This window comes from Adiantum capillus-veneris, chromosome 10 (genome assembly GCF_014529385.1).
Source record: "Adiantum capillus-veneris isolate H3 chromosome 10, ASM1452938v2, whole genome shotgun sequence".
Lineage (NCBI taxonomy): Eukaryota > Viridiplantae > Streptophyta > Polypodiopsida > Polypodiales > Pteridaceae > Adiantum > Adiantum capillus-veneris.
This window is the reverse complement of record NC_140940.1, coordinates 10,075,736-10,096,283: the sequence shown is the minus strand read 5'-3', so window position 1 is coordinate 10,096,283 and position 20,548 is coordinate 10,075,736. Positions and strand designations below refer to the sequence as shown.

The window sequence follows — 20,548 nt, the reverse complement described above, 5'->3', positions numbered from 1 at the left end:
CATGGTTTGTCTTAATAAATTCTTGCCTACATGTATCATTAGTGCAAGGTAGCATATATGAGGATCGTCATTAGCGGTACTACGTTTGGACTTAACTGACATGGTCCACTTAAAAAAATTAATGGCCGTTACCTTGCTAGATCACTCACTAGCAGTTTCACATTCACCATTGCACTTGGTCACTTCATTAGGTTTCCTACTTATGTTTTGTAGACCAGTCTTGTCATTTTGAATAGTGCACAATAAGAAACACATTCCAACCTTCGTCTTTGTGTTATGTGATCTCTTGGTGTGTGCATGTATGCTAGCTGCAAGAACTCTTCTTCTCTATCTCTTTACATGCTATTAGGGCCTAGTTGTGGCTAAGGAGTTATGACCGGCAAGTAGGAGTAATGGAAGAAGTGGTTAGGGAAAAGGTTTCTTCATTTGTTTTTTCTTTTTGTCACGGTACTACCCTCCTCCAAAAAATTTGGCACGCCCCAAAAATGGTCTTCAATTTCAATGGGTTTGTAGAAGATCCTGTGGTTTAGAATTCTGTGTGCTTCTTTGGACTCTTATTTCGTGGGCAAATTCCACTTGGGTACATTTTGGTCTCAGTTTGGCATTAGAGGGCATTCATAATCAAGAATGCAATGAGTTGAGCTCTGATCACATTACCCTATGGAACATAGACATTGGAAGGGGTGTCGAGGATAAGAAGTTATGTTAATACTTATGGGAGCTAAAATGTGGTCTAAAAGATGTAGAACTATGCAAATGGTGTGAAGGGAAAAGTACAAAATCAACAACACTGTTTGTTGAATGTCTCATATTCGATCTCAACTTCAACAATATGGGTATGCTTTCAACAATATGGGTATGCTTCATGTTGTTGGAGCCTAAGGCATTTGATTTAATAATGTGCTTGTCAATGAATGGCTTCACGTTGTGATTTCATGTAAGCTTTGGCTCATTACTTAAAGCAAAAAAAAATCTTCCTCTCTCAGCACTTGCAAATTTCCTTGCTATGAACTTTGGTCAATATGGTCTTGACATAGTCTTTCCTGCCAGCATAAACCACCACCAAAAAAAAGAAATTGTCAATTTATAATTCTAGTTTCCAAGGCAAATTTCAAGTTTTGAGATTAACTAAAGATAGTAAATTAAGAATGATAGATAAGTAATGGGAACATCAAGTGATTATTAAACGATAACACATGTATACGTCAATAATTTTGGAGACATGGAAACTTTTGGAGAGGGCTTTTCTTTTCATACACAAGATGGTCATCAAGAAATTCAAATAGTCATCTTAATTATAACATTCATCTCTTTGTTTGAAATGTATTTGTTTGACTTTATGTTAATTGGTTGTTACTTTTGTAATTTTTAAATTATTTGACAGCTAAGAACATTGTTTTGTCTGTATGTGTGTGTAAATGCGACATGTAAAGAGACAGGAGCCTTAGACAAGGTGTGGATAATTGTATGTGAAGCGCTTCTCTACATGCTTAAAGTAGCAATGGATTCATATTCTCCTCTCGTTGTGTAAATAAAGGTAGCCACCCAATCTAGATGTCTTTGATAGTGCTTCATGCACCATCTAGAGGCAACCATAGAAGGACATCTAGACCAAACACACAAGCCCATGAATGGCTTAGAGAGCCTACCCACATTATGCCTTTGAATTAAATGCCTCTTTTTTTCTTCCACGAGAATACAAAACACTATTGTAGTGGGGCGAGAGTGGGGCATGCTTGCACCACCCTCCACATCACATTTGAGTCGTTGACTACTGCTAGCCAATGAGGTTGAGACTGGTAGTATGAAAACTTGAAAAGGGAGATAATCACTCCTAATATTGAAAATCCTTGGCCATTTAGCTTGAGATGTACAAAGGCACAATGCATTTGCTAAATGGCCCTCCAAAATCAGAGTTGCTTGCTTTGGAGGGCTTAGAGATGCATGGTTATAGTGATTTGTCTCTTACCTCAATTTGCAACGCAAAGAGAGTAGACACTTTGATGATTTCGAATGCATGGCAAGAAGTTAAGTGAGGATGATATCTAGCATCATTTTCCTATGGAAGATTTTAAAACTACCAATCTAATATTAAGTGTACCTCAAAATGAAAAATCTACATCATGTGCCATGCTTTTTTAAAAACAAAAAAAAGGGTTGGTCCTCCTTACCCCGGGCTCCTTACCTTCTTCGGAGCTGGTGCCAAGTTGTTTTATGAAATAGAAACATGTAGAAAAAACAAAGCATCTTTTTAAAGAAGCAAGCATGGCATACCTTGCTTGTAAATCATCACCAAAAGGTCTTAAAACTTCAATCCTTTTGGGATAGCTTGAGTATAACAACAATGCCTGTATTGTATTGACAAAAATAAACAAATGTCATTGCTTTAGGGAATCTTTGGGTACATGAATGACTTAAGAGTCATTCTTTGTTTAAGCTTTAATTTGCTACCTGGATGTAGCCTTTGTGATCAAGTGTGAACCGATGATACATGCCCGGAGGTAGCACAATAAGGTGTCCCTTTTGTACGTGGAAGCGTATCCACTTACCATCATAGTCACGAACATCCCAATAACCTAACATAGCTTTGTATCATTAGTGAGAGTGACCAAAACCAAACGGTCAAATAGAAAATATGTCTTCCTCAATGCAATGCACATGCTAACTCTCCTTTCATGTCTCTGCTTGATGAGCATTCAGAGATCGATTTGTTAAGTGTAAAAGGGTGTAAGCACCTCTTTCTATTTTAAGGCATTTTCACTTTGACCATTGAGCATGTGTTTTGCTATATAAGAAAGGCCCATATGTATAATTTAGGAGAATAGGTTATCACTCTGCTATATGTGAAAACCATATTATTGTGAAAATAGGTTATATCAGTCTCTTAAGATTCGAATTCCCATACTTGAATTCAGTTATCTACATATGCTTCAAGAGCCTACAAATTTGCAATAATGCTAATAAGATGCCAAGAAAGTAATATTCCTTACACCTCTTTAGTGGCATTTAAGTAGGAATTTCTTGTCATGTTTGTGTGTCTTCTTTCTTTGTCGTGCAAAAGGATTGATATCATCTAAATCGAATACAACACCCAAAGGCATATAGGGAAGTCTATCTAGGTTCCCTGACACTATTCTTGAGACAAATTGCATGGTTTAATTCTCATGACAGGAGTTTGCAAGCCTCTAGTAGGTATGTTTTAACGTAATTACTCAAAACGCCCACTAGATGTTGAATTTATTTTATAAATTGGTGATGCAAAGGGCAAACTTTGTAGTTCTAATTTGCACTTTTGGTATAATTCAAAAACACATTATTAATATGCCACAACACCCTCAAGAAGGCTCCAAGCAAGACAAGGATCCATAAGTACCCAAGCCATGATCCCATACGGAGGGAGAGGACGAGAGGCACTGATCGTAGTTTAAGCTTTTTAACAAAAAGCAGAAGAAGAACTAAAGCCTAGACCTAACCCATGATAGCATACCTAGGTAAAGCTTCCCACTTTGCGCAAGGGGTCATCCTCAAGAAGCAAGCATTATAATTTGGGATGTACGTTTGGTGATACAATGCGGACTTGACCACCTAGGGATAGGTTTAACACCACAATCAACCATAGCCTATTGGGTGGAGAGTTTACAAGAAGAAGGATTAAGCTTCTTTAAAAGGGGAACTTGAAATTCTGATGAGATAGGGACTTCGAATTGAGTATTGATATATACCCCACTCGCAACTTTTACACTGTCAACACTAAAAATCCAATTGGCAGTATAAAATCAAAATGATTGCTAGCATGTTTGAAACCCTAAAGTTTTTCACATAGAACTTTTTGTACATTGTACGAACGCCTATATCGTACAAATATGGTGTACTCGACGACCATACGATATTAAATGGTTCTTAAGTATGTGGCAAAAAAACGCAGTGGACTAATCTGAATTGCATGATATAAATTGTAAAGCATTGTAATTTCTGTGCACCGACTTTACGATGGCAAAACCCTAGCTTTTCACACTATACTCGTCATGGGAAAAACGGGTAGAAGCTATTTCCCCCGTAGCAGTTCAATCTTGCACATCAACATGGAAGAAAAAAAGAGGGGGAGGGTGTTTACCGCTGCCGTCGAGAACGAGACGGCTCTCGGGGTAGGGGTGCAGGTGCTCCTCGTAGAACTGCCTCGTCCTCTCCTCGTACCCCTCCAACACCCCAGGCGCCACCGTCACAGTTTCCTGCACACCACATCTCTCTCTCTCTCTCTCTCTCTCTCTCTCTCTCTCTCTCTCTGCGACGCGTATGCACACCTTACCGAGTAGTGGTAGCCCCGCTCCTGCTTCATTTTCTCCAGCGTTGCCTTGCTCTCCACATCCATCTTCCAACATATCACGCCTAAGTCTGCAAAACGCCAATCTATCTATCTTATCGTAATTCGAGAGAGAGAGAGAGAGAGAGAGAGAGAGGCAAATATTGATCTTATGCGACGTGTCTTGGAGTGAAGAACATGAGAAATGGGTTCACAAATCAATCTATTATCTACCACGAGAGAGAGAGAGAGAGAGAGAGAGAATTTTAACATCGTAGGAACAATCCATCTAACAACCCCAAGGAACCTCAAAGATCTCTGAATTTTGTGTGTGTGTGTGTGTGTGTGTGTGTGTGAGAGAGAGAGAGAGAGAGAGAGAGAGAGAGAGAGAGAGAGAGAGAGAGCAAACAAACCCTTCAAATGCTCCCAAGGAATGGGACGGTTCGGAGAATGCCTATGGTCAGCACTTTGATCATCCTTGCTTTCATGAAACTCCCATGCTTCAAGTTTCTCCATATATCCCTCTCTAAACACTAGGACTAATGTATTGGTTACTTGTACCAAAACCCTTAAGCAAAGACACTTGAGCCTAATGTGTCTTATACATACATATACCTTGCTTATAGCAAAGACATTTAAGATTCTCTCTTGCTATGTAAAACACTAGAATCCTAGTTGCAAACATGAGAATCCAGTTTGTTGAGCTTTCCATCATGGAAGCCATCATGGAAGCGTTTTTATACCCTTTTGCCCCCATTGCTCATTGGTTCTTCATCTCCGGCACCAATCATGCAACACAACATTACATATGCAAAAACTGTGCAAAGGATATGCCAGGGCTCTTTGTAATTTTTTGAGTTTTAAGCAATTCAAACTCAACTAAGCATTTTTTCAAAAAAACATTATATATGCAAAAATTGAATATTGTTGCTAGCCACCACAAATTCAAATGAAAAGACATCCAAAAATGTTCTAGTAAGAATTTGAAAGAAGCACACAAACTATCAATGTCAAGTGGAAGCCCCATCGCTTTGCTTTTCATCACTCAACGTATTAATCAAGACTACCCCCATAACCATCATAAAGTCATTTTCAGAGTGCAAAAAAAATTCAGTGCTTCCCAGCTTCATCCAGCTCATGCACAACTCCTTATTTGCTTTATTCCTTCAATGTCATCTTGCTTATGCACAATGAGATACTTCGTTGCCAGCTTCTTGGCCTTTTATTCTTCTGGTTCAAGCTCTTCGGCATGCACACATTCCACAAGTTTCTTCATAAATCCATTGCCAAGAAGTTGTTACAACTAAGATATGTCAAGGGGAGTTGGCCTGGTGGTAAAGATGAGGGGTTATAAGTGCATCCACTATGGTTCAATCCTTGAGACATGTGTGTATGGGTGAGTGAGTGCAACCCCATAAAACTAGTCGAAGCGAAGCTTCAAACAGAATTAAAAAAAAAGATATGTTGATTTTAGTACTTGTTTGGAGGATATTTTGCTGCACATGTGTACATGCAGATAGAGAAATGTTTGCATGCATAGAGACATGAGGACATTCGACAACCTTGGTATGAGAAAATGTATTGTCTTTCATTTTCCATCTATCCCAAAGGGAAGCTATTATTTCTCCATGATTTGATAAAAGTATGTAGGAACGATTATGGATGTGATTTTTTAGAGCGGAATCTCAGCGACATACTTTTTGGAAAGGAAAAGGGTGGGAGAAGATAAAGGAGAAGGATGAAGTCCAATTGAGAGGCAAGGTAGAGAGAGGTACAAGAACGACTATTGGGCAACACATGCATGTGTGCATGAGGGCTGAGTGAGCATAGGTAGAAACACACGATAAAGGTTCACAAGTTAGCATTCTAAAACAATAAAATAAAAAGAAATTCAAATAATGTAAAGCTATAAAATGAAGAGACCTTTTGGAAGACAAAAATCAGAAGAAGATTTTAGTGCTTCACACAAAATAGGTAAGTCTAATGATATATGAAATAATAAAATATCAAATGTATGCCTAACTCTCTTCTTCTCTAAGGCTTGTTTTGTTTAAGGAAGCAAAAAACCTAGGGTTGAACCTAAATACTCTCTTCAAAAGAGAGAGTGAAATTAAATTAGACAATCATCTTCTAAAACCAAATTGCCTACTCAACATGAGCCAAGGAGGCAAAAAGAAGTACAAAAAGTTCAATAGGTTTCAAAGCTTAGACAAGAACCATGAGCTCGCAGAGGGGGAGAAGTCATTGTCCTTCTTATATAAAGAGGTTGTGTAAGGTGCACACGATGTGTGTATGCCTCTCTACATTCTATTTCCTTGCATTATGGCCATTAATATACATATACATATATATATATATATATATATATATGTGGAAGCATAGGTACAGACAACACAAAAGGAGGCTAGTAGCTTTACCCCCACACACAACACAACACATTCTTCTTTATGGTCATGATGTGGATGGGCTAGCTTCCCAAATAAATTCATTGAGTAGGGCTAGAAGGGATAGTTTTCTTCATGTGGTGTGACACTTCTTTCAAGATATTCCTTTATGACGGTGGCTTTGTCTATGTCTTTTTAAATTCTTGCTAGTACTTATCTCTTTATGTCCTAAAAGGTGTCTTCTTTGTCCTCTCTTGCTAAGTCAACCATTTTGAAATCAAGTCCGCCTACTATCTTCCAACTAGAATTCCCCCATACCTTCATTGGTGGACCAATGGACTAATCAAATAATTGTTTGTCATGGCTATAGATGACCTAGCTAAAATGTGAAACAAAGATTCCCATTGTCTCTAAACTTCCATGTGTGAATTGCTGGAAAAGAAGGCCCTATTTTCATAGAGTTCTATGCATCTCTATATTTTTCGGTTAGACTATCTCCTTGGTGATTCTTATTCTTGATTATTATTATATCTATATTTTTTTGGAGGGGGCGAAACTCACAATTGTGAGTAGATTATATTAATATAGAAATCAAAATTACAACTTCCTGCCATGTCCGTGTCGAGCCACGACAGCTTCTCAGGGCCACGATTACATTGGTTGAAGGGGGAGCCACCCCATGGCAAGAGATGAGCTCACCAAAGAGAGTCAGTCATAGCGGCGTCTAAAGTCTTGTTCCACTCATCTCAGTTTATTTGTCTCCTGATGGCGATGATCACCTCTCCGCTTTCTTGTATTATCTTTGTGAACTTGGTTGTTTTCAATGTGTTCTTAAAAACATGACCGTTCCTTGCCTTCCAGTTGGTGCTATTTTCATTTTTGGAAATGTGGAGTCTTTACTTCAAGAACTACCTCCCATTTACTTTTGGTCTTGCTCTGCAAGGCCTTAGAGAACAAAGGATTAAGGAGGTGCATTCATAAGAGTTTGATCTCTTATGTGAAGGGCAAAGGGCAAAACTTAGATGACTGGCTTAGGGCGTCTCTCGCCATCCAATCGAGCCTTCATGTGTAAACGATATATCGTTGTTACTAGGTTTTGATGTAACCTTCTGTCCCTCAAGGCTCGGCATGAGATTGAGACTGATTTGCATATTTCTTGTGGTTATCTAACAATCACTCATAATTGTAAGTTTTGCAAAAAGAAAAAGAAAAAAGAATGCCAATGTGAGCCGGTAATCTTGTTGTTTAGGTGAGCCCCTTAGTAACATAAAGGGAAATTGTGATAATGTGAATATAATGGGCAATGCAATTTTATAATTAAACATAACAAAATGACATACAATATAGCACTCATTCAGACCTACTCATTGTTTTAATTTTGCAAACTTTTCTCTTTATGGTTTTAGACTGTCAAGAGGGTAAGAGCATCTGCACTCTTTTTTTGTGTACAAGTCTCTGATGGAACCCTAGCCTCTCAAGGCACATGTACATGTAGTGCTTGAGTATAATTGTATTCTTTTTGAGTTAATATAAAGTCTCTCAAATCACAATTGTGAGTATGGCACAAAAAAATAAAAGGATGCCAATGTGAGCCTTTAATCTTGTTGTTTAGGTGAACCCCTTAGTAACATAAAGGGAAAGTGTGATTATGTGCATATAATGGGCAATACAATTTTATATTAAAACATAACAAAAAATGACATAATTATAGCACTCATTCAGACCTACTCGATCATAACAAAAGGGTTCATCATACGATGATAGGTCAGTTGGTGAGCCACTTGGGGGTACATAGATAAACATAAGACACGTGCACACACACACACACACACACACACACACACACTCACTCATATGTACATACACATGTATACATTGATACCTACCATCCACACACACACACACACTAACACAAGTAAGTTGAAGGTTTACGTTAGCATTCTAAACCAAGGTAAAAGGTCAAATTAGTATTCTCAAACAATCTAATGGGATGGACCCATATGAGACTCTTAAATGAAGAGACTTTATACAAACTAAAATATGAACAAAAAATTCAATTCAATCCTTGACATCAAATGTATCTTTAACTCTCTTCTTCACTAAGGCTTATAAGTTTTGAGAAGTCCCTAACCCATTGATTCAAAAGTAGTGATGGGGTCCTTGACAAAATCTCTAGGCCTAATGAACACATAGTCCTTAAGTAAGAAAAATCCAAAGAATAAGCTCTTGCCATTGAAAATGGATTGAGTTTATAACCCTAGAAAAGAAGACATTATTATGTCTCGTTAGTGGAAAGAGAAAAAAAGACTTAAAAGACCTAAAACTCTTTTGTCCCTGTAACCTCCACACATATGCTAAGGAATCCTCTTTCAATGCCTTTTTCTTTCTATGTATGTGAGAGTATAGCCATTGGTAGACCCCTCTTCCAATGGTAAAGTCTACTAAACATTAATGCAATAGGGATGGATAAACAACCTTAGTCAATCTCCACTTACTACCTCATACTCACACATGATTCTTAATTTTCTAATTACTACCATATTCATTTAATATTTAAAATAATGGTTCTTTTCAAATTTCTATACCATTGTCATTTAAAACAAATCCTTAAAAGAAGCATTGCAAACATTCTTTATCAAACAAGCATCTTTAAACTTAAGACAAGACACTGTTAGCTAAACAACCATGACCAGTATTCATATTTTTTGAAGATCACCCATACAGAGGTGAAAAAATGACACCCATTCTTTTATTCCAAAAACCAAAGTGGAAGAAGATATCACCCAAAAGTTCGGACATCCATACACCCTAACCAATTGCCCATACAACCAAACGGCTCCCCTATGATTAAAAAATGGTACTTTGACATATGTGGAGACATCAAAACATGAACGAAGTAGAGATTGATCGTCCACGGGGGTGGACAACTTAAAAGTGGTCTTATAGACATCATTGTTCATCACCTTTGAATTGAAAATATATCAAGGAATTAAAGGTGGTCTTGAGAGAAGTTGTCTTAAGGATGATCAAACAATTCTTTCTTAGTTCATATTCCGTATGACCAAAACATTTGTTTCCTAGTTTTGTAAACAACTGCACGGTGTTTCTTGGAAGACATTCCATTCTTGGTCAATTTAACATTTTCTAAGTGCCTATCTATTTCTTAATGGATGCAATAATATAACCTAAAGGACTTACACTAAATTATAGATTTTTTTTAAAATGAGGACCCACCTGGAACTGATCCAGGACTAGGATTTGATGTGGCTCAGAGGCACAAACACTCTCATTAGTGGGGATGCCACTCTGATCGGGCTCATGGTTGTAAGTGGCCCTTGCCCTCTTGGTGGTGACCTCCTCCATTTATTGGTTTACATGTATTCTTTTTGGGGCCATATCTTTTATTCTTTTGTAAAAAGATGGTTAACCATTAGCTAAAGTATTGAAAACTCAAATGTTTACCATGAGAACTTTCATGATGCATTTTTCTTAGTTCATGGAATCTAGTTTTCAAGAATCTAAGCCTTCAATTGGATTATGATGCTATAGGTAGTCCTTTTTTATATAATATTATTATCGTGGATTCTAGAAAAGGTTTTTTAGCTATGGAGATTATCACTTAGATTTTTGAGCTAATGTGCTAACTTTTTCTTTTAATTATAGTCCAAAATAGATAATTTTTGGCATAGTATGTATCTCAACCAAATATCTAAAGAATTTTATCCTAGCTTCTTAATAGTGTTTTATCCTAGCTTCTTAATAGTGTGTTGCATCTCTAAGAATTATCACATAATTTTTGGAGCTAATTTTTTTATTTCTCCTTTTGATTTTTAATAAAAAATAGAGGATTTTACAAAAAGTAATTAGTTAAAGTATATATTTGATCATTTTTATTATAGCGTGTTCTAATTTTAAAAATTATCACGTAAGTTTTGAGTTGATTTACTATCTTTTTTTACAAACTTTTCATGGCATTTGAAGTTGGGGAAGAAATTCTCTAAGGTTGCTCTGGCTATTACCACCACGTGATTGATTTCCTTGGTTGACAGTTTCCCTAGTCCTTCCTCTAAAATCGTTGAAGTTGCTATAATTTCTTTTAGGGGGTTCCCTTTTGTTGTAAGAGGCTTGGCCCTAGGAAGGGCATCCTGAACTAATGTTGGTCTCATAGCTTCAAGGTGCATGCTCAATGGTTTATTAAAGTCTTGACAAAAGTGGGCAATCTATTGCTCCATTGTCATTTGGGGTCCATAGCATCGTAAAGACATGTATTTTTTGTGGTATTGGCATTGGACAAAAAACTCATTGATGTTGTATTGATTTGATGTGTAGGAGGGAGGTAGCACTCTTTAGCTGGCTCCTTAAAGACACATATTTTGTGTAGTATTGGCATATGGTTAAAAACTCATTCATCTTAATGGTGTGATGTGCAGGGGGACGATAACGCTCTTTAACTGCCTCCTTCATCTTCTCCCAAGATGGACTATTGGTTGGGTTGTCTTAACATTGTTGTTTCCACCAAAGTTTAACATCTCCAGTAAGAAGAAACATGCCTAACATTGCTTGATGTGCTTTAATAATCGTTTCTTTTCTTATGTAACTGCGTAAAGGCTATTCGCGCGAGCATTATCCTAGGAATAAATCGTGAAGTTTAGTCCTAAGTGATGATCTAGTTTGTTTATGATTTCCCTGTTAAATTTATGGCATGAGTCAAATGAACTGCCCAATGTGATCCCAATATTTATTTTGGCTTTTAGGTATTTATTTCAATTATTTGTCAAAGTCTGGGTAGGGAAATTTACTTAGGTGGGTATATATGCAACCCATTACCCCCATCATATCAATTCATTGCCAAGGTTGGTTGCTTCATTAGTATCTCTCTCTCTCTCTCTCTCTCTCTCTCTCTCTCTCTCTCTCTCTCTCTCTCTCTCTCTCTCTCTCGTGTATTCTTCCCATTTCTCTCTGCTTCCACATCATCGACTTTGACATGGTATTAGAGTTTGGGTAGGGAAAATTACTTAGGGGGGCATATATGCCACCCATTTCCCCCATTGTATATGTATCAATTCATTGCCAAGGCTAGTTGGTTCAGTAATCTCTCTCTCTCTCTCTCTCTCTCTCTCTCTCTCTCTCTCTCTCTCTATCTATCTTTCTCTCGTGTATTCTCCCCATTGCTTTATGCTTATGCATCATCAACTTTGCCAGTGTTTTCTAGTGCCCCATCAACATTGAATCTTGAAACTCGCCAAGGAGCTTTTCAAAACGCTAGCAAAGGCTACATGAGATGGAGAGCATGTGCAGAGCACTAAGTTCGACTATTGACATCGCGTTTTAAAAAGATAAACAAAATTTCTAGGCAAATGGGCCCATGGTGTGCTAAGATGCTAGGGCCGTGGAACACTTTGCTAGCTTCAACATCAATTGGCAGACTAGCGACAGCCAAAGAGAGACTTGTGAGTGGTAGAGATGGGCAAACAATGTTCCCAATACATAATTTGGACCCTTATCTTGGAATTCAAGTTATCGATGTTTGAACCCGTGGGTCGGAGGTCAAGGCACATGCATCTGGCAGCAAGGAACTAGTCAAATGTATCTAAAACACTATGGATGTGCATGCCAATCCATTGTTGTTGGCCAGATTATGGTCAAGATATGTTTCAAAGTTCATTATCTAGGAGTATTTGGGTGTGATGTGTTCACAGCTCACGAATGGGGATTCTTGGACATAGTGTGGTCTACATTTAAATTTTCTAAAAGGCAACCAATGCTCAGGATGGCATTGATGGGTTCCTTGAATGGTTTCTAGGCCTAATGAAAATAGAGTCCTTAAGTAAGAAAAATCCAAGGAATAACCCCTCGCCATTGAAATGGCTTAAGTCCATAGCCCTAGGGAAAATACAAAGTCATGTCTCGCTATCAAAAAATGAGACAAAAATCTAAAAGATCTAAAACATTTTTGGCCCTATAACCTCCACACAAGGGCTAAGGAATCCTCCTCCAATGCTTTTTTCTCTATGCGTGTAAGTGAAAGCACAGCCATTGGTGGATTCCCCTTCCAATGGGAAAGTCTACTAGATGTTAATGTGGAAAGGATGGATAGTTAACTGACTAATCGCTCCATGATCAACAACTTAGATAATCCTCACTTAAAACCTCACACTCACACATGATTCTTAATTTTATAATTAGCACCACATTCTTTTACCACTTAATATAATGGTTCTTTATAGATTTCTATAACCGTGTTTCTTTGAAACAAATCCTGGAAAATAGCATTGCAAACATTCTTTATTAAAAAAAAACATCTATTTCTTCCCTTTGTTCTTGTGTTTCAATAGGTAAAGTTGTGGGGACCTCTTCTACTAGGGGTGGAGAGGGTTGGCAAGGTGGACTGTATTTGGCGGTCATGATCTTTTTGTTCCACCCCCTTTTTTTTTTCTTCTTCCCTCTTGGCTTGTGCTCTTTCCGGTTCTACAAAGGTTTTTTGTGATTTTTCTACGATTTCAACTTTGTCTTTAGCTTTCTCTCCCACTTCACCTCTCCTTTTTTTTAGCTATATTCGTTAGAACTTCTTCCTTGTGTTTGCTTATTTGTTCCATTGTTCACCTTTCCACTTCATCTCTCACTTGCTTTCACAACTTTGTGATGGCTTTAACAACATCAACTTCTTCTTTGTCAATTCTTGTCTTCTTTTGGGTTTTCATCTGTATCTAACTCTTCAAATTTCCTCGTTAATGCAGATGCAACCCTTGAGGTAAGCTTGGTCTTGCTAGTCATTTTTTATTTGAGATTGCTCAACTCTTTATCATCATCATCATTTGATCTTTCATCCTTCTTTTGCTCAGAGTGTTCTTTTTCAAAGGATGTATGCACAACCTTGAGCTTCTTCCCTAATCTGATATTTGGCCTACGTGCTTTTTGTTGCACCTCCTCTTCAAGATTGAGCCATAGGTTCTGCTCAGGCATGGGTGATAGGTTATCGACCATGCCCAAAGCATAATATGATCTCCTTGTTAGAACTTATGCCCCCTCGATGTAGTTTGTCATAAAATCTAATATCTAACCAACCCAAATGATTTTCTCATATTAAACTAATCATTTTATGTGGGAGAATAAACGAGAACAAGGGCTAGAATATAGACATGTGCTTATGGATATGTCTCAACACGGGCCAAAGGTTAAAGGGGTCCAAATGAGAGATGGTATGTCAAAGAGCAATGCTACCTAATGGCTTAAAGACCTTAGGGTTAGCTTCATTAAAGACCTCCAAAGGTTAGTGTTAAAAGTACTTAGACCTTAGGCAAGCTAGGGTTGTGCTTGAGGTGGGAACCCGACCCAATCTTGAGGTGCTTGTCGTGCTTGCTGACTAAGGTTCTTGAGGTGCTTCATGACTAAGGTGCAAGAGGGGATTAAAGTGTTCCAAAAATTCAAGCTTGAGCCTACAAAGGAGGGGGCGATACCCAAGGGTAGGGGGGGTGTTGACTAACTCTTTCTTCACCCAAGGGACACCCCTTGCTCAAAGAGGCAAATAAGACACATGTCAAGCCCCTAGCTAGGTTGCCCTCATGGTGCCTAAAGCCTATTGGTTGGCCTCTCAAGGGGTCCAATGATAATTTAGCTAATTTAATTAATTGTGTATGCATTTATCAAGTCCTCTCTCTCAAATGAGAAAGGGGGACACTTGTCCCAAGGCTAGCATGCTTGCTTGATATGCACTCTGCATGTGATTGGCCAAGCTTGAAGGGGTCCAATGAGCTTCCACCATGAACTAGAAGAGGGGGTTGACCAAAGCAAGGAGGGGGCTAGCTTGGGGGGTATACACACACACACACACACACACACACACACACACACACACACACACACACACACACAAACTCTCATTGTGTGAAGTGCAAAGTGCAAGATCTCCATCTCCTTCTCCAAGCTTGTTGAGAAGTTGAGAGCCTACACCAACACCTCTTGGCTATGGAATGAAAATACAACCAAGACCTATGCTTCAATGCTTAAGCTTGACATCTTCTTCATCTTCATTACTATGCTATTATGCTATGCTAAGCAAGAAGAGTGATGATAAGTAACTATTTCTTTCTCCTATGAATGTTTCTTCTTGCTCTTCCCTACCCTCATTCCCTGCTAGCTCTCTCCACCTTTGAAGGTGTTTGAGGCCTTGGGATTGAGGCCGGGGATGATTAATGCTTTTACAAATTTTATGTTATGCTCGTGATGCATGAATCTTTCCATCTTCATTGCATCACCTAGGTCACAAGGAACACAAAGATTGTATTGTACCAAGTCTCTCTTAATGGGAGAATCTATAATACAAAAGCCTATTGGAGGGGTACCAGCTCCACATAAATCTTGTCCTCAACTATTTTCAAGTTCTCTTATAAAAGTATTGTTCATGCGAAGTTAGTTTTAAGTATAATGGTTATGTTGCTACCGCTAATTAAGTTCACCATCTATGTTCTCAAAATAATCTCACAAAAATGTTCACTCTAATTCTCTTAATTCCGCTATTCTCAAAGGTCATAGACCATTTCAATTACATTGGTATTAGAGCTATTGGTTTCTCTTTTCTTACTTAAGAAGAGAGGTCCTTAAGTTGTCCATGAAAGGGTGGACCTGTTCATTGCAATAGGGTTAGTGGGATAGGGATCTATTATCTTGGTTGAGAAGGACTTAGTTTGAGGTACACCATTGGAACCTATAGTTTTAATAATGGAGCCTCTCGGGCATGCATTTGTCTTAACCATTATTGATCTACAAGCAAGCTGAACAGGAACCATAATCAACCGGGCAATGTTAGACCCTTTCCACTAATCTTTGCAACCAACAATGTTTAAACCACGGGTGTGGCTGCTTGAGAACTAATTTTCAAAGGTAAAGAAGAGTAGCGACTAAGGTTTTTGAGGGTACCAAAGCACAAAGTAATTTTATACATAAGTTCAATTAACATGGCTGAAAATAACCAAGAGAGTAGAATGAATATTGATAACTTTGATTTTGCACATGAAGGTGCTAATGATGATGCCCCCATGTTTGTTAATTATCTTGTTACTAGGTTGCATCAAGCTATGGGCAACCCTGCTTTGCAAGCCAAAGTTACCCAACAACTTCATGCTTATGAGATTTCCCTTCCTCTCCAAGAGGAGAGAGAGCTTAATTGAAGATGTGGCTCCATGAAGACGGTGGTCTAGACGGTCACCAAATCCTTTGAAGAGGAAACGGTCAACCCATAGTCCTTCTCTTCATCATTTCAAAAGGGAAGAGAAGGAAACAAAGTAAGGAAAAGGCAAGAAAGAGGTCACCCTCTTCTCCTTCTTCTTCACTTTCCTCCTCTTCCGACAAAAGCAATAGCTATCCTCCTAGAGAATACAAGAGGAGAGAACATCTCAAATCTTACCCTGCATGGCGAAGGTCCCAAAAGTTCAAGAAGTTCAAAGAGGGAGGAAAGAGTATCTCTTTTCTCACCTATAATGGCACCCTTGGTGCTAACGACAAAGTATTGACCTTCATCCAACAATTTGATGCAGCCTTTGGAGATGAGGGCTTCACAAAGTCCTCCAAGCTACACCATGTAGCTATGCACTTTCAAAAATCTACTCGTCAATGGTGGGCTAGCCTTTGTGGCAACAACGAAGCCCCAAAGACATGGAAAACTCTACGAGTTTCCATCATGAAGCAATTCCTTGCAAGCGATGCAAAGGACAAAGTGCTTACCGAATGGCGAAGTTTGAAGCTTCTCTCGCATGAGTCTATCCACAAATATGTGGACAAGTTTTGGGATTTACATCTCAAGGCTATTGTCTTTCAAAAGATAGACTTTACCGAGCAAAAGCAACAATTCTGTGCGGGATTACCTGAAGAGATGGCCAAGTATGTTAACTCACAACGTCTTGGAAAGTAATCCACCACACTATGGTTGCTTCGCGCATCAATTTACAACCAGGGGATAGAAGGAATACTAAGCCCATGGAAAGCAAAGACAAAAGTGATGCAAAGGGAAAAAACAATGCCCAAAATTCTTCCCAAGGCAATTCCAACAACAACAATTGTTCCAAGGAGAAGGGAGTTTACAAAGGTAAAAATAAACCCTCTCCTCACTAGCTTGAAGCTTTTCATAAGGAGCACAAATGTTTTAAGTGTGGGGAGAAAGGCTATGGATATCGTTCTTGTGCCAAGATAAATGCCCACAATGAGACTCCTACAGCTTCCACTACCGAATCTCCAAAAGAGGATGCTCATTGCAAAGGATCACCTCTCTCCTATGCTTGGGGAAAGGTAAGGGAGCATGATGCCTTCATCTTGTTTGACCCTAGCTCTACTCACAACTCCATATCAATGGAGTCGGCCACTAAGTTGGGCATTCAAGTTTTCGAGATGGGAGATATTGTAATTGCCGATGGAGCTTTCAAGGGACATCATGCCTCTGTTACTCCCTTTATTGGGAAGTTGAGGCTTCATGTCCAAAGCTACGTCGTCAAAGAAGACTGCTTCATCTCTCCTCTCTAACATGAGGATGTTATCCTAGGGGCACCATGGTTCAACATCATGGCTATCAGCATGAAGTTCCCTAAAAGGAGAATCTACTTCACCTACAGGGAAAAGAGCATGTATATAGATCTAATGGGTCCGATCGTACTATAGCACTTGTAAACTCGCCTGCTTTTGATAAGTCAATGAAAAGCTCAATTTTTGCGTGTATGATTTTTGTCAAAGAGTCTCTAAATGATGCTAATGTTTAACAAAGCAAAGTGTTAGGAATCAGGAAGAGTTAGACTTGTCTAGTTTTCTAAATGGATTCCGAGATGTGTTCATCGATGATATCCCTATGGACTTACGTTCAAAACGAGGGGATGATGACCATCAAATTGAGCTCCTACCAGGAATCTCACCGCCTAACAAGCCTCCTTATCGCGTTTCCCAAGCTCAACAAGAGGAGATCATGAGGCAAGTGCAAGAATTGGTAGACAAAGGGATGGTGAGGCCCAACTCCTCTCCCTTTTGTTTTCAGTCCTTTTAGTGCAAAAGAAAGATGGTACATACCGCATATGTCTGTTTGATAAGCTACAAGGTTCGACCTACTTCAGTAAGATTGACCTTAAAAGTGGCTATCATCAAATAAGGATAGTGAATGAAGATATCATAAAGACTGCGTTTCGTACAATGTTTGGTCTTTATGAATATCTAGACATGCCTTTTGGCTTGACTAATGTGCCGGTCACATTCAATGGTTTGATGGAGAAAATATTTAAACCCTACCGCAAATTCACTTTGATGATATCATCATCTACTCCAAGTCTTTGGAGGAGCACAAGCAACATCTCCAAGTGATTTTTTGAGCTTTGAGGGAGAACAAGCTTTTTATCAATCAAAAGAAGAGTGAATTTTTCCTTCAAGATATCCAATACCTAGGTCATACTATCCCTCAAGATGGTATCTGTATGGATCCATCGAAGTTGGAGGTAGTAAAAGCATGGCCTAATCCAAGGAATTCACATGAGATAAGAAGCTTCATTGGTATGTGTGCATACTATAGACGCTTCATTGCCAAATTCTCTCAAATAGAGGGACCATTGCATGACTTAACAAAGAAGAATGTTAAGTGCTTATGGACTGCTAAAGAGAAAAATTCTTTTAACAAGCTCAAAGAGAAGCTTACCTCCCAACCAGTCCTTATGCTTCCGGATCTCTCAAAGCCATCTGAGGTCCAATGTGATGCTTGTGTTTATTGCCTTGGAGTAGTCTTGCTTCAAGAAGGGCATGCCATAGTATATGAGAACCGAAGGCTCAATGCTAATGAACGAGTCTTGGGAAAAAGAGATTTTAGTTGTTCTACATACCCTAAACACATGGAAGCACTACCTATTGGGGACTCCATTTAATTTACGAACGGACCACCAAAGTCTCAAGTACTTCATGACGCAAACCAAGCTTTTCAACAAACAAATGAGGTGGGTAAAATTTTTTTCGCAATTTTATTTTCATATTGCTCACATTGTTGGTAAGCACAATCAAGTGGCCAATGCACTTTCACGACAACCAAGAGTTAATGTGGTGTCTATAGCAACTCACAATGATCTCTCTTCTATGATAGATGAGTATGCTATTGAATCTGACTTTAAAGACATAATGTCAGTCCTTGTATTGAGAAAGAAAGAAGAATTGTTCACCTTGCAGGATGGTTATCTTCTCCATGGAATAGGCTATGTGTCACCCATCCCTTTGTGAGAAAGTCATGTATGAATCCCATGCTCCTCCCTATGCAGGGCAAAATGTGTGGTATGCCAAAAGACTAAGTATGATAGAGGGAAGCAACCTGGATTACTCTAGCCATTACCAATCCCTAATTCACCATGGGAGAGTATATCCATGGATTTTATTTTTGGATTACCCAAGTCTATCCATAAGAATACTGGAATATGGACAATAGTCGATAGGTTTAGCAAGCAAGCACATTTTATTCCTATCAAAAATACTATTAAGACACACCAAATGGCAACCCTCTTCATATCTTAGATTTTCAAACATCATGGATTGCCAATATCCATGGTGTCAGATAGAGATCCTAGAATGACCAGTAATTTTTGGAAAGGTCTCTTTGAAAATCTAAGTACAAGATTGAATTTCTCTTCGGCCTATCACCCACAAACGGATGGCCAAAGTGAGATAGTAAATCTTACGATTCTCGATCTACTAAAGACTTATGTTATTGAAGTAGATCAACGCTCACAATGGGAGAAGTACTTATCCCTTGTAGAGTATGCATGCAGTAATACTGTCCATACTACTATGGGGAATAAGAATATTTCCAAAAGATTAAGGAGGCTATATCCATCTCTCAACAAAGGAAAAAAAGGCTGCTGCTAATAAGCACAGAACGGCCTTAACACTCAAATAAAATGATTGGGTCTTACTTAAGTTTCCCAAGGCACGATTGAGGCAAACGACGAGCAAAAATCCTACGGGCCATCAAAAGTATTATGCTAAACTAACATAAAGATACTATGGTCGTTTTCAAATCTTGAAGCCAATCAATGAAATGGCATATCAACTCAAGCTACCCAACCATTGGCTCATACACAATTCTTTTCATGTAAGACTACTTAAGCCCTACAAAGGAGAGCCACCAAGTGAGCCAATTATTGAAGACCCTCCACAAATCGAAGACCAAGAAGAGGTGCTATAATCCAAAGCTATCCTTCCGCATGAAGACAAGGTACTACAACATGGTAAGATTATCTGACGTTATCTTATTAAGTTAAAAAATTATCCTTTTAAAGATGCTAGATGGATGCAAGGAATACAGCTTAAGGATAGTATGAACCTTGTCACTGCTTACAATGCTACATTAGAGTGAGCAAATGTACATGTTTTTTTTTAAATGATCGCTGTTTTTGTCTTATAAAACTAATTCTCTTTTTATTGTGCACAACTTTAAATAGTATGCATGCTTAAAATCATGTTTGTGATGACGACGCCTCTTAAACACCAAGTAGAATTTGTCACTCTACTTTGGGAAAATGAAAATGGACTAAAGAGCAGACATGCTTGCGGCAGCTACATCTCCCAAACACCAAATGGATCAGTCATCCATCTTGGAATGATGTTGTAGGGTGAAAAGGGATCCTCTAACCACTAAGAAACATCGACTAATGACTAAGGCTTTATCTCTGCTACCTCATAGTCAAGGACGACTATGATTTATAGAGAGAGGTAATGTCATAAAACCTAATATCTAACCAATCCAAATGATTTTATCATATTAAACTGATCATTTAATGTGGGAGAATAAACGAGAACAAGGGTTAGAATATAGACATGTGCTTATGAATCTGTCTCAACATGTGGCCAAGGTTAAAGG

At 38.5% G+C, this 20,548-nt stretch overlaps 1 protein-coding gene across 2 annotated transcripts; it reads right to left on the bottom strand.

The window, feature by feature from the left end:
* Positions 1 to 305: 305 nt before the first annotated feature.
* On the bottom strand, positions 306 to 5,645 carry LOC147448433 (uncharacterized). 2 transcript variants are annotated; one of them, XM_086521055.1, is made up of 6 exons: positions 4,714 to 5,645; positions 4,302 to 4,392; positions 4,115 to 4,229; positions 2,452 to 2,576; positions 2,275 to 2,348; positions 306 to 1,043 (listed from the first exon to the last, which is right to left on the bottom strand). In XM_086521055.1, the coding sequence occupies exons 2-6, from the start codon at positions 4,377 to 4,379 to the stop codon at positions 983 to 985; spliced, it is 453 nt and encodes a 150-aa protein (XP_086377181.1). In that variant the 5' UTR covers positions 4,380 to 4,392; positions 4,714 to 5,645; the 3' UTR covers positions 306 to 982. The 2 variants fall into 2 exon arrangements, with proteins under 2 accessions (XP_086377181.1, XP_086377179.1); XM_086521053.1 differs by having other exon boundaries at positions 4,307 to 4,392; positions 4,714 to 5,639.
* Between the last annotated feature and the right edge of the window lie 14,903 nt (positions 5,646 to 20,548).